Source organism: Protopterus annectens, chromosome 4.part0 (genome assembly GCF_019279795.1).
Source record: "Protopterus annectens isolate FY-2018-M chromosome 4.part0, PAN1.0, whole genome shotgun sequence".
NCBI lineage: Eukaryota > Metazoa > Chordata > Ceratodontiformes > Protopteridae > Protopterus > Protopterus annectens.
The window spans coordinates 616,001,670-616,022,783 of record NC_056733.1 but is presented as its reverse complement, the minus strand read 5'-3'; the positions used below and the strand labels follow the sequence as shown (position 1 = coordinate 616,022,783).

The following is a 21,114-nucleotide window of genomic DNA, read 5'->3' as shown; positions in this document are numbered from 1 at the left end:
TCATTGCATTCTTGTGCATAGCCTGAACTAATTCTACAAATGTTTCTGGGACTTCAAATCACTACAGGGCTGCCCAAATCAGATTTTTTGGGACCTTGCCATATGCTTTCTCTAAGTGTAGGAATGCCCATTTTGACCTTTTCCTCATCTCTAGCTCCTTCTCATCTATCTGTTACACAACCATGGGGTCAGTTGTGCTGCATCCTGATCTGAATCCAAATTGCTTGTCTCCCATCTTACTTTCTACTACTCTGCTTATTCATTTATTAATCACCCTTTTCAGAACTTTCATGCAAGGTGACAGGAGTTTGATACCTATATACTGACCACAGCTGGATGTCTCCTTTGTTCTTGTACACTGGCCCCTTTTATGATGGTCCTGAATGTCCTCCTTTTGTGATTGTAGGTTTTCAGTGAGTACTCCAGCTTCCTCTCATAGGTTCATACTAGGCTATCTGCCCTAGGGCATTTATAAGCCTAGCCAGAGTTGTGTGGCTTTCACCACCCCTTAGGTTGAAGAATACTATACCCATTAGTTTGCCGTGCCTCTGTCCAGCAGTGATACAGAGATGATCCCCGGGGTAAACCTACGATCTCCCATCCACTGGTCAAGATTCCTCTTGAACAGAGCCAGCGAGGTGCTCTGTCTCACATGGACCGGGATTCTGTTCCACAGCATAGGGAGTCTCTGGGTGATGAATCTGTCCCTCCAGCACGTCCTATTTATATCCGTGTTGAGGTTTAAGTCTCTTGCTCTTGTGGCTCTGGTGGATTTGGATTTTTGAGGTGGAGCATGTCCATTAATTCTGGGTTGGACATGGCCTTGTATGTCAGGCACAGGTCACCTCTGAGCAGACGGTATACGACTGAATAGAGCTGGAGTTTCTTCAGTCGGGCAGCATATGGCATATTTTTGAGCCCCTTTATCCTTTTGGTGAGGAACTTTTGGGGTCTTTCCAATTGCTGCAGGTGTCGGGTAAGATACATTCGAATGGGGCATTGTACTCAATCATTGGTCTGATAAGTGAAGAGTACAGGGGAACAATGACCTTCCTTGATCTGGATGTGAATCCCTTCATAATCAGGTGGGCAATGTAGAAGATCCTCCTAACCACTTTGGCAATGTGAGTGTCAAAAGAAAGGTTACTGTCAACTTGGGTCCCCAGGTCCCTGATAACCTCTTCTGTGCTTAATGGATTGCCACCTATGTGGTAACTTGGGGTTACCTTGTTTTTACCAAAGGGTATGACTATACATTTTTTGGCGTTTAGCTTAAGGCCATGGCTCTGGCACCAGTTATCCGTTTCTATGAGACCTCTCTGAAGGATATCTGTGTCTGATGGATTTTCAACTACGGCGCCCAGTTTGCAGTCATCTGCAAACTTTGTCAGCCACAATCCTCCTATGTTTGCCTGCACTTTTGAAAAGTAGATGCCGAACAAGAGGGGGCCCAGGACTGAGCCCTGTGGGACACCGCTTGTGACCGGCTTGGAGTCTGACATGGCACCAGCAACTCTAACCCTGTGGGTTCAGTCCTTGAGCCAGTTTGCAACCCATCTTGTGACATATGGGTTTACATTTAAGCTGGTGAGCTTTTCTATGATACCCGAGTGGGATATTGTGTCGAAAGCTTTTGCAAGGTCAAGGTAGGCTGTGTGAACTGCCTTACCCTCATCAATGGCCTTGGTGACTGTTTCAAAAAAGTCGACCAAATTCAAGAGGCATGATCTGCCCTTGACAAAGCCGAATTGGTTAGGATCCAATGTCTGTAGGTCCCCTATGTCTTTATTTATGAGTTCCATTATGATCCTCTCCATAGCTTTGCAGACCAGGCTTGTTAAGCTTATGGGGCGGTAATTACCAGGGTCCGTAGAAGCACCGCCTTTGTGGAGTGGGACCACAGTTGCCGTACACCACTCTTTGGGTACGTATCCTGTGGTAAGGCTAAGATTAAACAGCAGCCTTATGTGTGGGTTTAGTTCCTCATTGAGTTCGTGTAGCACACAGCCGGGGACACCATCCGGTCCCATTGATGCTGTGTTTTAGCTTTAGAGAGAGCAGCTCTCACCTGGGCATTTGAGATGATTGGGAGGCTACACTCTGCTGGGATAGATATTTCTCCTTTTGGGGGGGAGGGAGGGGAGAAATTTTCACTGAACCTGTCTGCCAGTATGTTTGCAATGTCTGTGGGTTCAGTGATTTTTGTATCATTTTGGACTAATTCTGAGCATATCTGGGAGTTTCCACCCAGATTTCTAACATAGCTAAAGAAGGCCTTATGATTGTCTTTTGAGTCCTTGGCGATTTTTCTCTCAAAGTTGGCCTTGGATGATTTTATGAGTGATCGTAGTTTTTTACTAGTATTGATCAGAGATGTCTTCCCTTTTAGGGATTTTGCTCTATCTTGTAGTAGCTTTCTCCTCTTGTTGTAAAGTTTGTTTATGGCTGGGGTCCACCAGATCGGGCGCTTGCCTTTGGTGGAAAGGGTCTTGATTTTATTTGGGATTGCTTGATCCATGCAATCCTGGAGGTGCTCGAGAAAGCATTTGTAAGGGATTCAGCAGCGTGGGTTGTGGTTTCCAATGGCTCAGGGGCCTTGAAGGATACCACACCAGTCTTAAGAAGTGTGAAGTTGGCTTTTGAGAAGTTCTTCACTGTGGTCTTTTTGTTGGGGGTGGGCGGGATGTGGATCTCCAGTGAGATTAGTTTATGGTCTGATCTCACCAATGAGGGATATACTTCCGGTGTGGAGCATTTTGTCCCCATGTTTGTGATGATCAGGTCTAGTATATTTTCACCTCTTGTGAGAATGGTGACAAGTTGTTCCATAGCATTTGAGTTTATGAACTCCAGGAACCTTTGGGCTAGGGTATTGGGGCTTGAGTAATGTTCCCAGTCTATGTTTGGGTAGTTGAAGTCACCCAATATGATGGTGTTTGGAGAGACATTTATACACTCCAGTGTCTTCAGGAAGGCTGTGTGGGGTTTCTGAGTTTGAGAGGGTGGCCTGTAACATGCTACAAACTGTAGAGCAGTTTTGCCTATGGTTAATTGCACCTGAATGGTCTCTGATACTTCGTGAGTTGCCACCAGCCTGGAGGTGTGGGTATCCTTGATGAATATGGATACACCCCCTCCTTTTGTGGTACGGTCCGGGTTTTGGGGCGGAACGCATGATATGAGGTAAAACCTGATAGTGCCAGGGTGCTCTCAGGAGCCTTGAACCAGGTTTCAGTCACAGCACAGACATCGATGTTCTCCATACTGAGGAGGGCTTGAGGCGTGCATCTTGAGATTTAGACTTCTGGCATTGAGCAGCATTACCCTTAGTTTTTTTCCATTATTGTTTTCTAGGGCAGTGGGTTTAGAATTTGAGCCTTGTCTAAAAAATGCACTATGGGGGTGGCAAGAGCCTTTGCCAATATCTGGAAACCCAGGGGTGACAGGTGCAAGCCGTCCCTTGCGAAGCAGCGTGGCTTGTCAAGCATGTTATTCCAGGCAGACAGGCATTGGATCCCCTTAGAATGACACCAGAAATTAAGCCAATTATTAAAACTGATCATTTTGTCTCTGTATTGTGGCATCATTCTTGGTAAAGGTAGGATACTGCTCAGGGTCAGGGTCATACCAGCCTGGGCTACATAATCTGAGAGCTCCTTTATGTCTCTTTTCATGTAGTCCAGGGAGGTACGTCTCAGGTCATTCACGCCGGCATGGACAATGACTGAGTCATACTTGTACTTGCTGTGGAGTGACCTGAGTGCTTGTGTTATGTGGCGGATTCTAGCGCCCGACAGGCAGCTTACTGTGACCCTCTCCTTGTTCAGTCTGGTGAGTGGGACGTCAGTGTGTCTGACTATGGAGTCACCTATAACAAGTGTGTCTGGCATTGTGTTTGGCCTTAAGGGCTGTGACTGATTTGCACACTGACTTTGTGATCTATGTGTTGCTTGTGTTATATCAGGTGGTGGCAGTTGTTTGGGTGTCTGCTTTGGAGGCCTCTGCTGTTTTGGTAGATTTTTGATCAGTGCCTCTGAGTATGTCTTTGTGTGTTTATGTGTTTGATTTGTAGTTGTGATAGTTCTATGTGAGACTGGGTTTATGGTGTGTGTGGTTACCTTCTCCTCCTGTCTGGTTTTGCCAGTCCTGAGTTGAGAGAGCTCAGCCTCCAGTTTGGCTATATAGTTGCATCTCTCGCATGTATTTGTGTTTTGTGGGAGGAGGAGAGGGTTGTCTGTGTACATGAGGCAATTGTAACATTGCCTCAATATTCCCAGATTCACCAGCTGAGCAGGAGAGGACGCTAGCAACTGACCCTTTGACATGCTAGAAGAAATGAAAAAGTTTGCTGTGTAACTGAGTCAGAAAGGACCTATAGGGAAGTGGGTACTCAAGGGGGTTTTAAGCTAGTGAAGTACTTTGTATAATATAGAAGTGCTTTACCTGACTAAAAATGCTTTAAGAACAAGTGCTGAGCTTTACAGATAGAGAATAGACTGTTTAGATTACAAGTAGAGCAGTTCTAAGGGAAAAAATGAAGAGCAACTTTGCGGAGCCAGAAATAGTTTAACCGGCGCTGCCCGATGGTGCTCTAGTGGCAACTCCGCGCTACATGCAGAAAAGGCAATAAGTCAGTAGTACAGGCTAGCACACTTTAGTGGGCAGCCAAACAATTAAATTAAACAGCAAACAAACACTTTTCGATTTGAATTAGACTAATTTCGACTAAAATGTACTTTTAAGTGCAGATAATAAAAAATGCAGTAAATAACTATGAAAACAGTTAAAGCTTGCTCTAGGTAAGCAGTAGAAGGTAAAACAAATATAAAAACAGCAGGATACTTAATCAGGAAAGCAGTCGCTTTTTCAGTTCTCTGTAGCCAGGAAGACTCAACAGGACCATGTGGAGCTGTGTCTGAGCAATATGGCTTCAAAAAAATGCCAGAGGCAGATTTTAACCAGGGAACTTCAAAAGAGCTAGAAATGGTCCAAAATGACCAATTACTACAGCTTCTTGTGCTGAGGTCACTTCCCTCAAGGACAGGTAGGCTATTCAAGGCTCCCCACTCCCACTGGTGAGCTAAGAAACTTCCTTCTATCCAAGTAAGGCAATGGACAACACAGGAACTACAACACAGCCCAGGATACAGCAAGGCCTGTAAACTGGTCTAACTAGTTTAGGAGAGGCAGGAAAACAAGGAATATTTTTTTTTTTTTATTTTAAATAGAAACACACAGGAATGCAGAAAAGGCAATAAGTCAGTAGTACAGGCTAGCACACTTTATTGGGCAGCCAAACAATTAAATTAAACAGCAAACAAACACTTTTCGACTTGAATTAGACTAATTTCGACTAAAATGTACTTTTAAGTGCAGATAATAAAAAATGCAGTAAATAACTATGAAAACAGTTAAAGCTTGCTCTAGGTAAGCAGTAGAAGGTAAAACAAATATAAAAAACAGCAGGATACTTAATCAGGAAAGCAGTCGCTTTTTTCAGTTCTCTGTAGCCAGGAAGACTCAACAGGACCACGTGGAGCTGTGTCTGAGCAATATGGCTTCAAAAAAATGCCAGAGGCAGATTTTAACCAGGGAACTTCAAAAGTGCTAGAAATGGTCCAAAATTACCAATTACTACAGCTTCTTGTGCTGAGGTCACTTCCCATATCTCAAAGACATGCTGCAGGTAACTGACAATCCTCCAAGCTGCCTATAGCTGTGTGTGTGTGTGTGTGTGTGTGTGTGTGTGTGTGTGTGTGTGTGTGTGTGTGTGTGTGTGTGTGTGTGTGAGAGAGAGAGAGAGAGTGCAGGTACATGTATAATTTGACAGAGTCATAAGGAGTAACAATTTGATTTATGTCGCACAGTGCCAGGATTAGCTGTTGCTCACCTATAACTCAGAAACTCTGAAAAGGTCAAAGCAAGTAACTGAAAATGAATGAATGAATGAATGACTTTATCTGTACACAGCACACGACAACAGTACTGGTAGTGCTTCAAAGGTCATGCTGCACAAGTCACTGCATACGTCTGTGGAAACTAGCACTGACACTGCAGCGTGCACATGCAACGACAATCATTTGTTTTTATTTACCTGAAATAATACCATAATGAACAGAAGGCAGACAAAGCCCGATGTTAAAATATGAAAATAACTGTACATTAGCTCGTATTCAGTGCTACAAAAGAAGGAAAATAAAGAACTCTTAACAGCAGCCTGGAAATAGGCTGTACATAACAGGCACTGTGCACATCACTGTAAACTCACATGCATTAATGCAATAAGCCTCGCTACATCCAAGCTACTTGTATGTTACAGATCATCTGCAGCTGCTTTGAGTGCCTAAGGACTGCTCATGATGATATTTACACTACTACAATATAAAAACTGAAACATGAAAACAAGCTGCTTGTTTGGAAATGATCATGGCCAGCAAAACTTTTCATTACATTTATTTTCTGTACAGAATGTAGTCTTTTTGTGCAATCTGTTCTACCAAAAGATTTTACTGATACAGAAGGCCTCATGTTAAGTTGAAAGCTCAAGTGTATTTCATTTGTAATGTACATACTGGTTATTGGTTCAGTTAAAGGTATAATACTGACTTATCTATGTATTTTATCATTAGGGACAACAGAATACCTGTTTAAAGTGTTCATTAGTAAGATGCAGTTAGAGTTGCCAGTGGTTACAACTATTCATCACCATTGACCTTTTGACAAGGTGGTACAGCCTCTAGGTTGTTACATGGGACACCAAGCACCTACTGTATGATGGTGCTGACAACAGTGGGAGGGTGAAGTATAACGGTACAAAACAACGATCAAACTTCAACAGAAACTATCTGTATCTCCAACCTACTCCCTTATCCTGCACCCATGAAACCCAAGAAAAAGATCAACTCTTTACACTGTCTTACCTGTCACCTTCTTAAGTTGAAAAAAAAAGAAAAAGTCAGAAAGATTGCGGGCCATCAAGTTACTCCTAGTGGGATGTGGCCTAAAGCAGAAAAAAGATAATCTGGTTCAGTGTTTAACAAGTGTGTGCCTGTCTACCTGAAATTTACTGTCAGCATAACTTTTCTGGTATAGTCCTGCAGTATCTAGCTGAAACAAATAACTAACATAGACAGCACTGACTTATAGTTTTGGCTCAAAAACACCATACACAGAGTGGAGGTTCTAGAATGAAACCTCACCGCCACATGCAGCGTCTCCCAGGTAGGAAGAATTTTCATTTAGACAAACACCAATGTAAGCTACACATCTCTCGTACCTGTTGTTGCTTCACCCCAATCCCCCAAAAGGATTCAGACTAACGCTGAGAACGCACCCATCCTCAAATACACAAGGGCACTCCTTATGTAAATGTGTTGTCTTTACACATTTTACACCTCTCCCCAAACTGATGCACAGATTGTCATTCCCTGGGAGGGCACAGGTAGATGGAAAAACATGGAAGTTTTTGAAAATGTGGTTTAACATCATTCAGGTTGATTACTACTGCTCTGATTTTCAGAGTGTAACATTAAAATATAAATAACACTTGGTAAAATATAATTTATACAGACTACTCCTGCCTATTCAGTGTACTCTAAGTGCAGAGCAATTACATAATTCTTCCATGTGGGTTTGGGCTTAGACCAGTGAAAAGTACATTTTTAGGGAGGAAATAGCAGCAGAATATCTGGTGATTGTTGTTGTTAGTGGCAAACTGGTAACAGGAGCACTCAGCAGATAAATCAACTCTATCTGTCATGATAGTTGTGCTGAACCTGCACAGTACTGAGACAGATCATTTTACATAAATTCTGTGACAGTATTTATTTGTGCTGCTGGTATACTGTTGATGTAACACAGAGATTGTCACTAAAGGATTGAAGAGGAGTTGGTGAACCTGTCAAAGGCTAGACTAGTACCTGCATAGATCAGCTTGGACCAGGTGAGCCAAATCTGAATTCATTCCGTTAGTAGTCTGTTTTATTTTTGCTAAAGTCCTTTTAGCAGGTATTTGTGCCCTATGCCAACTCACTATGAAGTGATGCTGTCCTTACATTACCTGCAAATGAATCCAGCTTCATGGAAAAAATTATGGAAACCCCAGACAACTGGGCTTGATTAGAGGCCCCAGCACTGGGGAGCCGAGTGGTTGTGAGAGAAGTATTAAAGGGTTGAGCTTGCTCACCTCTTTCAGGGAGCAACTGGTGTTGACATGCTCAGAGAGCAAACATTTGGTCAGGATCACTCCTGGTTGGGACCAGGGAGAACAGTCTCCTGTACCTTATGACAAGGGGTAAAGTTGCTTCTATGATAAGCACTTACAGAAGTGTGTAGGGGGTGTCACACACCCAGGCCAACTAACTGAAGCCATCTGTGGGTAGCTTACCAGCTAATGCACAAACGAATAGGGCATAAAACAGAAAAATCTCAAACCACCCTTCATGGCTGCCTGATTGTGGTCCCCCCTAAGCTGAACCTCAATGTCTTGAAACGGAACTAATATGCCCATTGTTCAACAGAGGAATGGATGACTTGCAACTAACCAGGGCAAAGAGATGAAACAACAATTACCTGCAAAGGAAAAATATCATTCAGCGAATCAACAACTTGAAATTAACACGAGGAATCATGAAACAGTAAAGGCAAGTCTTCTGTCAGCCAGTTTCTACTTTCCATCTGTTAAATCCTTTCCTAACCAGCTTCAGCCTGGCCTGCTGTACTCACCTTTTAACTCATTATTAACTTAAATTTTGTTAATTGGGAGGGCCCTACTGTGCAGAGTACATTTTCAGAAGTGACCAAGGGAGAAAAGTCCTAGTATGCAATAAACCATAACTCATTTGTAATCTCCTTCACTGCAGGACCAAGCCCAATGGCTCCTCTACCTGCACTCAATCAACCTAGCCATTCTACAGTAGCAGGAGCTGGGAATCCCTGAGTTAGGTGAGAGTACCACATACTATTTGTCCTGTTGGGGAACCCCAATGAGCTCATCCCCTCTACTGCGAGAGTTGGATAGTAGAGAGTGGACCAGTTTGCTGGTTGTGAGGGGCAGCCTATCCTTTCCACAGGCAAAGCACCCCCTCCCCTTTTGCAATAACTTTTGAGCTCTTCTGTGTTCTACCCTTCAAGGGGAAGCATTCCTCTACAAACTGAATTCTTATTAGCTTACTGTGTGATTTGAACACAGACATGAGGGCTCACTAGGAGTGAAATTTATGGCGTGCATTGCCTAGTGTTCCTGCTAGGGGTCACCCATGTGCTGAAACAGACCCACCTCCCTTCCCACAGCACGGGTGAGCTGGCAACGGCTGATAAGTCCTACTTTACAAGTGCTTGACACCGTATTCAAACCTTGGCTGCCAGCAACATAGTCTTTTTCTGCTTGGTTTGGGCAATTCTGACAAAATTAAGAACTTTGTACAGTTGCTGATTTCCAAAAGAACTTAAACAGTACTTAATGACATCCTTTGAACATGTTTTTCAGACAATGTCAGCTCTAATATGCAATTCCCCAAATCAATTTCATCAATAAAGAAATGTAATCTGGAAGATTAATATTTTCCCTGTGGTTGAAAAGGACAAATTTATCACTAGTGTACTTCTCAAAACTGCAAAGAAAGCCACATCTGTAGCAAAGAAGAAAACTGCATCTTCTGCTTAATACTCCCATGGCTGGCCTTAATTTACAAGAGGCACCTTCCTGGCATTTATTCATTTAATATTTTTTTAAGACATGTCTTTAAGCCTGCAGCACCCCTTTTCAAAGGTAGAGTAGCTGCAGTGTCCAAGGGGGAAGGTGCAGTACACTTGGCCATTGAAATTGTTGGGCTCCTATTTCTTTCCATCCACGATTGATCTGATTCATTGTCTATACAGATAAGCAAGAAGTCACAAAATGTGAAAGGAAAGGAAATATCCATAGTGTAGAGACAACATGTTCTAGCAGCAGTAGTGTGAGTTAAGTTTTGTTTTTCCCTTTAACGTTAGTACTGGCTGGCAGACATATTTGGTGGTTGGCTTTCCAGAACTGAGGTAGTGATAGTTATTAACATTCTTGGATTTTGCAAAACTTTTCTGAGTTTGCTTCATATTCTTGCCCTGCACCACATCATTTTGTTTTAATTTTCTGGTAAATCACTAAAGGTTACAAGTAGCCAAACTCCCAGACATCTGAATTTCATTATTTGTATTGTAGATTACAGTTAAATCAGAAATGTAGGATATTACAGTTTCATGCTTCTTATTCAATGCAAAATGCATGCTGATACACAAGCTGTTGTTTTATTAACTTTCTAAATTAAGTGGAGTAATTAGAGGGATATACAAAATATGGGCTGTTTGTAGGGGGAAAATAGCTGACTGTTGTTGTTTGTTCATTATTCTAACTTTGTATAATATGTAGTTGCTGTTTATGTTGAGCACAGCTAACAGATAAAGCATACTAATGCAAGGTCTGTTATCTAGCAACTTCACAAGTGTAGGTAGTTACCAGGCTGCAGTCCAGGAGACCATTAAGCAACCTAGCACAAATTCCTAATTGCCCCAAAGCAGTTTTTGGTTAAGTGACTTGCTCAAAAATCACACAGGAGGCAAATAAACGTGGAACGATTTAAACCCTGTACCCTTGGTATATAAAGTAGGAGCTTTAGTCCTCTGCACTGATAGAGGGTACATAAGGGCAATATCTATCCCTGATTTTGGTCTTTTTCCCAAATATTTTTTTACCTCTTCCCTTGATTTTTTAAGCTAAGAGGTTCAAAGGTGTGTGTGTGTGTGTGTGTGTGTGTGTGTATATATAGAGTCTCAGCGGGTTCATACTGTATTCCAACAGCAGTAAGCTGAGAAGATACATTCTTGTGTGGGAATTCTTTACATACTTATTCATTCATTTGATCACAATCAAAGTTCTGTGGTGTAACGTCACATCATACAACTGTCTGTAACTGACAGTTGCATCTGTGTATGTGTGCGTTTACGATATATATGTAAACAACTACTTTAAATGTTAGAACCCGCCATGGCGAGTCTCATAATACTTAAACTGAATGGCTGAATATCTAGACTTATATATACTAAGTCCGAGATAGCCATATAGCCTTTTCTCATAACATTCCCTTGTGTGTGTGTGTGTGTGTGTGTGTGTGTGTGTGTGTGTGTGTGTATGTGTATATATATATATATATATATATATATATATATATATATATATATATACATATATATATATATATATATATATATATATATATATCTATAAATATATATACATACAGATAAGGTATCTGGGATACAGTAAGATATTTGATCTAGTGGGAGGTTATCCTGGGTCTGAGCAGGTACACTTCCATGAGCTGGTTAAGTAGGACTGGAAAAGATTTTTAAAGTTATGTTTTGTTCTAGGATACGGGCTTCTAGGGGAAAGCTATTCCATACTTTTGCAATGGCACTAGAGTACAGGGAGTCACCTTAACAATTCCTGCTTTTGGACATTTCAACTTGTGCTTTATTGGTGGATCTTAGAAGACAGTTGTTAGTGTAGTGATTTAGTAGGCCTCATAGATCTGAAGTTTTTTCAGGATTGTATAGGATCTGATGAGTTCTAGGCAGGATAGTGGTTTGAGGGCTACACAATGGTGGGTCCTGAAAGCTGAGTCAGTAGCAAACTTTGCAATTTTGTTAAAACAGCTGGTTAATTTATTTAAGTCTCCTTTGTTTAGGTTAGTTAGTATGGGAGAAGCATAGAGAAGTGTAGACAATAGGTGGTTTGTTGTGATGGTGGCTCTACTGTTATTGATTATTGGTGAGGTAGTTTTTGCATCTGTAGAGGGTGCCGAGTTTTTTATGGACTTTTATTATTGTTTGTGCTATACGTTTGTCGAATTTCATGTTGTTATCTATGATAACTCCTAATAGTTTGGTTTCCGAGACTGGTGATAAGGGGGTATTGTTAGAGAAGATTATTTTAAATGGGGGAATGGGGTGTTAAAAAAAAAAGATAAAGTTTATCCTTCAGAAGGATTCATTCTTGAGATGAAAATGAGTATACTTTTAAACAAACTGGATTTTGAAGCCTCCAATTGTACCCGAGTGGGGTACTGTACTGATAGCCTCAGCCAGGCCCAGGTAGATGGTATGCACCATATTCCCCTCATCCATTGCCTTGGTGACCTCAAAGATGTCAACCAGGTTTAGTAGGCATGACCTTCCCCTGACAAAGCCAAACTGTGTTCGTTCCAGTGTCTGAAGGTTGCCTATGTCTTTCCTGACCATTTCCATGATAATTCATTCCATGGCTTTGCATATTAGATTAGTCAGATTGATAGGTCTGCAGTTTCTAGGGTCGGATGATGGTCCACCCTTGTGAAAGAGAATAACCACTGCAGTCCTCCATTCTAATGGTACAAAGCCTGTTTTGAGGTTACAGTTGAAAAGTGACTGAAGTGGTCCTGATAGATCATATTTCAAGCTACTTAGGAGGCATCTCGGGATATTGCATGAGCCCAATGAGTTTATGTCTTTGGCCGTAACAAGTGTCTCAAGGATCTGCTCCCTGTTAATATCTGAGTGGGGGTTATGCTAGTAGGTATTTCATGGGGGGAATGGGTGAAGTTTGAGTTGAATTTGTCAGCCAGAAATTTGCTATGTCTCTCTGCTCAGTGAAGGTGGCACAATTGACCACCAGCTTGGCAAATGATATATGGTATGATGCCTTTGAGGTTTCAGACACAGCTGTAGAAGGCCTTGTGGGTGCCTTCAGCCTATGAGGCAATCATGATCTTGTAACTGAACTTGTTTAATCAGTCCTCTTAGTTTCCTGCTTAGTTCAATTAGACAGCTCCTGTCATTATGGGAGTTTCTCTTCCTGATTTTAGCCATGCCTTTTTCTTTTGTTAAATATCCTACTAAGGTTAGGATTCTACCAGTGTGTTTTTAGAGTTCGTTTTGGACTTACTTCTACAAGGTACAGCAGTCTCTATACAGCCATTTACAGGGTTGTACAGAATCTCTGTGAACAATTCTGAGTAGTTTGCTGTGAACTTTGGGTTGGGAGGCACAGTGAATTTTGACAAACTGTCACTTAATAGGATGCAGTTTGCTTTATAATAGTTCCTAACTGTTACAGGGTTTGGGGTTACCAAGCTGATGTTTACTTTGAAGGAGACAGCATTGTGTTCTGACCTCATTAGTGAAGACATGATGTTGGGGGGGGGGGGGGTGCAGCACTCTCTCATATTGATTAGTATATCTGAACCTCTGGTGGGTGTGCACACTATATGGTCAAGGGTATTTGTGTTAATGAAGTCCAGGGTATTTGGTTTAATGGTTAAGTGTCTCCAGTAGGTCTAGGTATAAGCCATGGGTCTCTAGGGACATACAGGGTGACCTATAGCTTCCTAGGATATGGTATGGGACTATGTCTATGGTGATTTGCATATAGATACATTCCAGGGCATCATCCTGTTTAACCAACATAGCGTTATGCTTGTTTCTAATACAGACTGAGACTTCTCAACCTTTTGTCCTTGTCTGTGCAGGTGGTCTCTGGGTTTGGCAGTAAACTACGTTAGATTGTGCTAAGATTTGATAGTAGTGCTGTTTAATGTACAAACTAGCTGCTCTAAGCTTGTATGAGCAATGGCTTTATTTTAGCCACATTAAATTACAGGTTTCAGTTCTAAGGGTAGTTTTACAGATAAAATGTACTTTCTGGGTATTTGAGTTTGCACAGGGTACTGCTAACCTCTTGATGTAAAAATATAATGAAAGATTCCTTGACTTGTTTTGTTGCAGCATTACACTCACAAACTACCTTGACAAGGCAATTTCAAGTATGAAGAACCTTTAGAATGATTTAAAGGTGAAATCATCAAATAAAACAAACATAAAACAGCAGTGCACTAAACAATTAACTGAAGTGCAAAACAATAAGATAAATATCTGTTATCTGCCAAGGATGCAGTAAGATTAACTCCGGACCCCCTCAAAGTATGGTAAGGGTGCCAAACAGATGGGAGCCCTGGGAAAATGAGCAAGAGGCAATCTGTAGCAACAGAGGTTTACTCAAGTGCAATACTGCTTTGCTGGGTGGGCACTTAGTATTATGGACATATAAAAAACAATGAATGAGAAAGTACTTAACTAGGTTACACAACAGACAATAGCAATGAAAGAAGGCAGTGAGGGACTTTGGAAGTCAGACTACTAAAAAGGGTGGAATCCAGAGACACAGCCTTTTAAAACCACAACACGAAAAGGGTGGGAGAGTCGGGAAAAAATTCAAACTGGAGCTCTAGTCCTATGGTTAGAATTCCAGAAACATTTACCTTAAGGTTTCAGTGGCGGCTGGGGCACACTCAAAAAATGATGCAAACCAGTAACAAGGTAAACAGAAAGGCAATGGAATGCAACTTTAAGCAGATTTATACAGCTATAAAAAGTAGTTAAGCACAAATCCTAAAGCAGACTTCACAATACTGCCACTACTTCCATCTCACCACAAACCAAGGCACCAGACTACTGGAATGTAACTTTAAGCAGACAATTACAGTTACAAAAAGCACTAAAGCATAAATCCTGGACCAGAATTCACATGTAATTTTAATCAGATAATTACAGCTATAAAAAGTACTGAAGCACAAATCCTGGAGCAGAATTCACAATACTGTCATTACTGCAATCCCACCACAAACTAAGGCACCATATTATGCAAAAAAAATTAGAAGTAACACTGTAATAAATTACTAAACAAGGCTAAAATCTGGCAATAGATCACAGTCCTGCTACAACTGTGAATGAAGATAGATATAAGACTGAGGCCCCAGACTGGGTTCCAAATACAAAACAAAAGCTAAGTTTTTCAAAGACATGCATCTGGAGTGTTTCTCCCTGGGCCGCTGCTGAAAATCGGCTTTGTTCCAAGTTGGACTTTCCCGCTAAACAAACGTTAAAATAAATAAGTAAATAAATAAATTAATCTTTTACATGCAATTCTACTTACAGAAATAGAAGTGTGGTATAATGTATAAACAATGCTAAAATCTTGCAGGAATACACATTCTTTCCACAACTGCAAATTAAGTTTTAAGATTAAGGTTCCAGGGCAAACTAAAAAATGCAAATTCCCCACACATTCTGTTTATTTATATATAATGTATAATGTTATCATGCCCTTTTCTAAAGATCCCAACTCCAGTTCTTTAATCTCCTTCACAATATTCAGTACTTCAAGTACAGTTGGTTTAGATTTTAATTGCCATTTTCTGGTAATTGTTTTTGTGGAAGCCAACAGCATTAAACTTAGTAAGGCCCTACTGTGAATAGGCATTTTAAATCTCAAGTCCATGCTCAAAAGAATAATTTTCTTAGTTACAATGATTTGTTCCCCAACATTTCTGACAAAGTATTCTAATTTCTAAAATCTGCCAAAATGTTACATTTCCATAAAAATGTTCCCAATTACATCTCCTTCCTATCACATATCCAGCATTGCTATCTACCCGAGGAAACGTTCACTGAAGTCTGCTTGTGGTATAAAATATCTATGCAAACATTTTCAAGCAAAACCCCTAAACCTTCTGGAGGTTGTTGCTTACTTGAGAGCCATATAGACATCCTTCCATTGTTCATCTGTAAACTGCTTCCCAGATTCTCTTTTTGCAATCTTTTCTAACTTCATTTGATAGGCTCTTATAGCTATCATGCAATATTTTATATGCCCTATTAGTTATTCCTTTTCTTAACAGCAGATTCTGTTCTAGATTCCTTGTCTTTCACTTAGCACTCCACTATCCCCTTCTCTTTGCATACATCCTGCTATCAATTCCTGGTACGTAAGGCAGTCTCTAACCTGCAGTCCAAACATCTGTTTGGCCTAATCCCACTGTATTTTCTTTCCTTCCCTAGTTATTTGCTCGCAAAGCCTTGGTTCCTTTGCCTATTTTTTTATACCCCTGCTTGCAGTTATCAGTATTCGTAAAATCTCCTTTCTCCATTCCTGTGTTCGTTTAGTTCTTAGAATACTTTCTTCTGCTTTATGAATATAACATTTTGTATGGTTGTTATTATTCTCCTTAAGGATCTGCATCCAAAACCCTATTCTCTCCTTTCTTCTCAAACTGCTCCCCATTCCCGATTCATCATTTGTGTCCATTCTGATTTATTACCTTCTACTTGTGTTATGTAAATAAGCCTTAACTGTACAGCTCTAAAACATCCCTTCAAATCTGGTAATCCTTAATCACCGTGTTCTAAATCAACATACTCCACTTAAGTCTTGCCTTTTACTTCTCCCAAATAAAGTCATTCATCTCTTTATCTTCATCAACTTCTCTTTAAGGTGATAAAAACATGCCTGAGCTGTATATAAAACTAGAGGCAATAAAAACATTTTCATTTTTGTATATTACTATCTGTATCCATAATCCGCGGTGGTGCAGTGGTAGCATTGTTACCTCACAGTAAGAGGTTCTCCCATTCGATTCTCGGCTAGAGTGTGGGGAGTGCCTTCTGTGTGGAGTCTGCATGTCCTCCCCACGGTTGGGTGGGTGTTCGAAAGACATGCATAAATGGGCGTGCCTTCGTTGAAGGTTGAACGTCGAGCTGGCACCTCGGCGTTCGTGAAAATCTACTGCCAATCATTAGCAGTCATTAGCAGACTGGAATTCCGCTGTGGTGATCCCTAACCAGGAAAAGCAGAAAGACAAACAACAACTATCCATATCCATAATCAAGAGTTTCCAGTTTCTTAATTTTTGAATGACCACATGTTTAGTCTCTTTCTACATATCTTTAACTGCAATTTCAGAATGCTTTTTAATCTATACAACTAAATAATTCATCTTAATAGGTGTCCATAAATATGGGTATTGTTAAACCAATTCACGTGTGGTTACAGTTTACAGCTATAGCCTTTTTTAATATTCATTAATTTTATATCCAGAAAACTGTATCAAAATATTCCATAACAATGAAATGTTATTTTTTCTGGATTTATCAAGTACAAAACAATATAATCTGCAAATAAAGGTAACTTTTCTTGAGTAATGAGCCAGTCATAGCCTTGAATTTGTAAGTCCCTTACTTTCTTTGCCAATGTCTCTAAATATAAAGCAAATAAAGGGAAAAGATGACATCTATGTCTGCTACCTCTGCTCAAACACAGTTATTGGAGAGGAACCCTCCTATGTTAATTCTTGCCTCTGACCTTTCATATAGCTTCCTAATTCTATCAGGCAATGTAAATTCTTCCATTGCCCTGCAAATAAATACCAGCTGACTCTCTTCAGTGCTTTTTTGCATGAAGGCTGAGCAGCCATAGCACTTTTTTTCACATTCTGCTTCTGCCATCACCCAAATCTTCTTCTTCTTCTTTGGTGATTCCCACAGCATGCAAAATGCTTCAGATGGTGGTACAGCCAATGTGGAATGACCCTGGCATGGTGGCCCCTGTACCACAGATGCCAGGTGGGTTCTTCTGATTTCCATAACACTGGAGGTAGACTATATTGTGGCTGCAGCCACCAAGAAGAAGGTTGCTACTTCAAAGAGGCTAACTCTTCTAAACAAGAAGATGCTTTGGATCAGCCAGGGAAGCAAGTTTTCTTATCCTTCACTTTCTCCTTGAGATCAGTAAACTACGTAACAGTTATGCTAAGGTTCCAGAGAGACTTGGCATGTGAAGCACCAGGCAGATTCTAGAAGGGTTACCAAACAGTGGAATTAAGAAGGAAGTTTTGTTCCAGATGACACCATATCCTGTACTTCTAAGCTGACCATGTATAGTGGATAATTTGGCAAGTGTGGCAGGCAAAGGAAAAGCCTTCAGATGCCATGCCTGGTTACTCTTAACACAATTTGCCAAGGATATAAAGGAGAATTCCTCACATAATGGAATCTTGCTTTTTTGTTAGATGTTCAAAGCCTGGCTACTGAAACAAATGCAGCAGTACAAAGTCCTCACTGCCTTTGGAGTGAAATTTCAACCTCCATCACTACCTTACTCTAGGATGTAACAAAGATGACATCAAATAGGGTTCAGATGTGGCCAATAGCAGCCTACCAACAAAGCAAAGCATCTAGAAGATGTTGCTGAGGTAGAGGCAATTTTCAAAATGTCTGACATTCCAAAGGTGGTCAAGATTGGCAGAATGGTCTGGGGTACTGTAGTCCTTCACCAGGGGGTCTGAAGACTACTTCTTATCACCGTGCCCAACTATCCTACTCTGGAGACAATCTTGGGTTGCCTGTCCCTTCATTTATTCACAAGGATGGCTATCATACAGGAAAAGTGGGTGATGACTATAATATCCAGAGGTTGTACAATTCCATTCCTCTCTTTTGTCAGCTCAGTCTCTCCTCCTTCCAGATATCCCATCTCATCACTTTTTTGGTGTTTGTTACTGAAGCATGAATGGCTGCCATTTTTCCAATTTCCTACAGATGTGCTTTTTGTTTAAAGAATAGCTTTGAAAGGGGTCTATATTATAAACACGAAAGGTCTAAACGGCAAATACATCTACATCGACAAATAAAGGTCAATGTACAAAAAGAGCGAAATACATAATCGGCGAAAATGAAAATGCTGAACATATTTCGTCAACCAACAGAGCCATGCAGGTAAGCTCAAACTAACTAAATAAAATTAAATTAGCACACCTTTGCAGAAGGGAAAGCCCTCTTGCACCCCCCTACTTAAATATACCAACTCCAAGACCACACTACAGTGGGGAAAATTATATATTTCCTCATCCCCACGATTGCCCTGCTGGCCAAGCAAATACGTTTGGCATTTTCATTTTCGCTGATTACGTATTTCTCTCTTTTTGTACATCGACCTTTATGTGTCAGTGTAGATGTATTCACTGTTTTCAGCTTTCGTGTTTATAATATAGACACCTTTGAAAGCTTACTGGTTTGATGTGGGGCATTAATAATTATTTAAGCTTTTGCAAGTTGTTTTTCTGATGAAATCTGACATATCAGTATTATATGAAATAGTGAAATGAATTCTGTGAGTCTTATTAATACTCTCTTGATATTTTTTGTTTTTTAATTTCTATTACCTGTTACAAAAACAGCAATTAAAGAGGTCCTCTTGGATCAACAAGGGCTAGGTTTTACTCAGGGTTCTTTTACAAACCTTGGACCCAACTTCCATTAATGCAACCTAAATCAGTACATGTCAAAAGAGTCCTTTTGCTGGTCATGATACACTGCATCTTTTGGTAACTGCATCAAGGAGACTGGATATACTCATTGGACCCCCAAAAATTCCTACCTGCGCATTAAAACTGCAAACAAGCCAGCTCAGACAGCATAGTTGAAGTGCTGAATATGGATCAGGCAACTTAACTTTAATTAGTGGCTTGGACACTTGATGGATCTGGCAGGGAGGACAGATATGCCCATCCTGGAGGAAAGAAGAGTGCTGAATAAACTCGAAGATCACAAGACAAGGGTGTGCAGACTGGTGGCAGCCTACTCTAGTGACATCAGAATGCTACAGAAGGGGCAGGGCTTAGAAAGGCCATATTTCCAGTGTATGTGACACTGCCAGTTGCTATCTTTTTTCCGAAGCTCCTCTCCTTGACCACTAACAATGATACCAGCCGGGGAGATAATATCAGAGTTAAGTAGCATTTCCCAATCCTCCTCCTTCCCAACTGGACAGACTGGGGATTGGGAGCCATGGGACAGCAATCATATTTGATGGAAAGAGAACAAAAGGAATATATGAGGTTCTTGTACTACTGTTTGACCTCACCTCAGTCCCTAGTGTATTTATCAAATGTATGGCAGTTATAGCAGTGTATTTAAGGCTACTGGGTCAACAATGTTGTTTGTACCTGGACAACTGGCTCCTGGCAGACCCTATAATGGACAGCCTGATGACCTTCAGGGACTATCTTCTTCCTCTCTTTTCCAGTCTTTAGGAATAATGGCGAGTACTAAGAAGTCCCAGATGACGCCTACATAGTCTGGCTTATCCATCTGATGGCATTCAATGGATGTAGGATGAACAGTCTCTTATTGAGCATTACTTCCACAGGACAGACTTTTCTCTGTTTAGTTAATCATCTCTCAGATTCTGCTGAACCAGTCTGTGGTAGCAACTTTTTGTCTGATGACACCGAGAGTTATGTGGAGTTCATGTACATTTTTCCCAATGCCCATTTTTCATATGAAGGTGTTACAGTGGTTACTCACAATACATACAATGGGATCAGTTACTAGGACCTCTTAGACCTCCCAGTCAGGATTTCCAGGAAGTGCAAGGATCACCAGAGGAGGAGTCATGAGTTCAGCCTGTCTGTAGGCAGACTGTTCCAAACCTCCACCCCAGATGGGATATTACCCATAGGAGGAATCTACTTCATGTTGGGGGCACTATCATGAGCACACCATCCAAGGGGCATGAAGAAAGACAGACCTTTCTATACATCATATTTCTGGAAATGAGAGTAATCTTTCTAATCTTGCAGTAATTTCAAGACTCCCTCCTAACAGGTGCTGTTGCCATCCACTCTGACAACATGGCTGTGGTATGGTTTACAAACAAGCAAGTGGGAATCTGTTCCTAAATCTTTTGCCAGGAGACCGTTAGACTTTGGAAGTGGGCATTTGTAAGCAATTGCTATCTCACAGCAAATCATATTCTGGATCAAGTCAATCACTTAGCAGTCAGGTTCAACAACTGTTTGCTGATGCCTCACAGTTGGTGTATTAACTTGCAGGAAGTCACAGCTGTTTTCTTGCATTGCAGGAAGCATTGCTATGATTTCTTTGCATCTCCAACCAATACTAAATGCTGCAACTTATTTCCCTTGGTCTAACACTGTGAGGATTTCCTACAGATGCATTCATCCAGAAGTGGGGCCTAGTTTTACGTTATGCTTTCCCTCCGTTTCCACTTATTTCCAGTTATCTGGAAAAAGCAACATGCACAAGACCAAATTCATTCTGACAGCTCCATTTTTGCTCCATTAACCATGGTTTCTTCTGGTACAGCCTCATCTTCTAGAAATTGCTTTCCTCCTGAGGCAGACCAGGAGAGTATAATCTCAGCTGTCCACCAAGCCTCACTCAGACCTAACCACATGGTTTCTCCAATTC

The 21,114-nt window shown here is 41.0% G+C and overlaps 1 protein-coding gene across 7 annotated transcripts in view; it reads right to left on the bottom strand.

The window, feature by feature from the left end:
* The window catches only part of RILPL1 (Rab interacting lysosomal protein like 1), an 877,667-nt gene that overhangs the window by 167,204 nt on the left and 689,349 nt on the right, over positions 1-21,114 (bottom strand). Inside the window, exon 9 of one of the 7 annotated variants that reach the window (XM_044068562.1) lies at positions 6,095-6,179. The exons of 5 other annotated variants lie outside the window; for them this stretch is intronic. In XM_044068562.1, coding sequence (XP_043924497.1) covers positions 6,095-6,179 — 85 coding nt within the window. Of the gene's footprint in view, positions 1-6,094; positions 6,180-6,891; positions 7,001-21,114 lie in introns of those variants that run through there. One more of the 7 variants, XM_044068560.1, reaches the window with a different exon arrangement.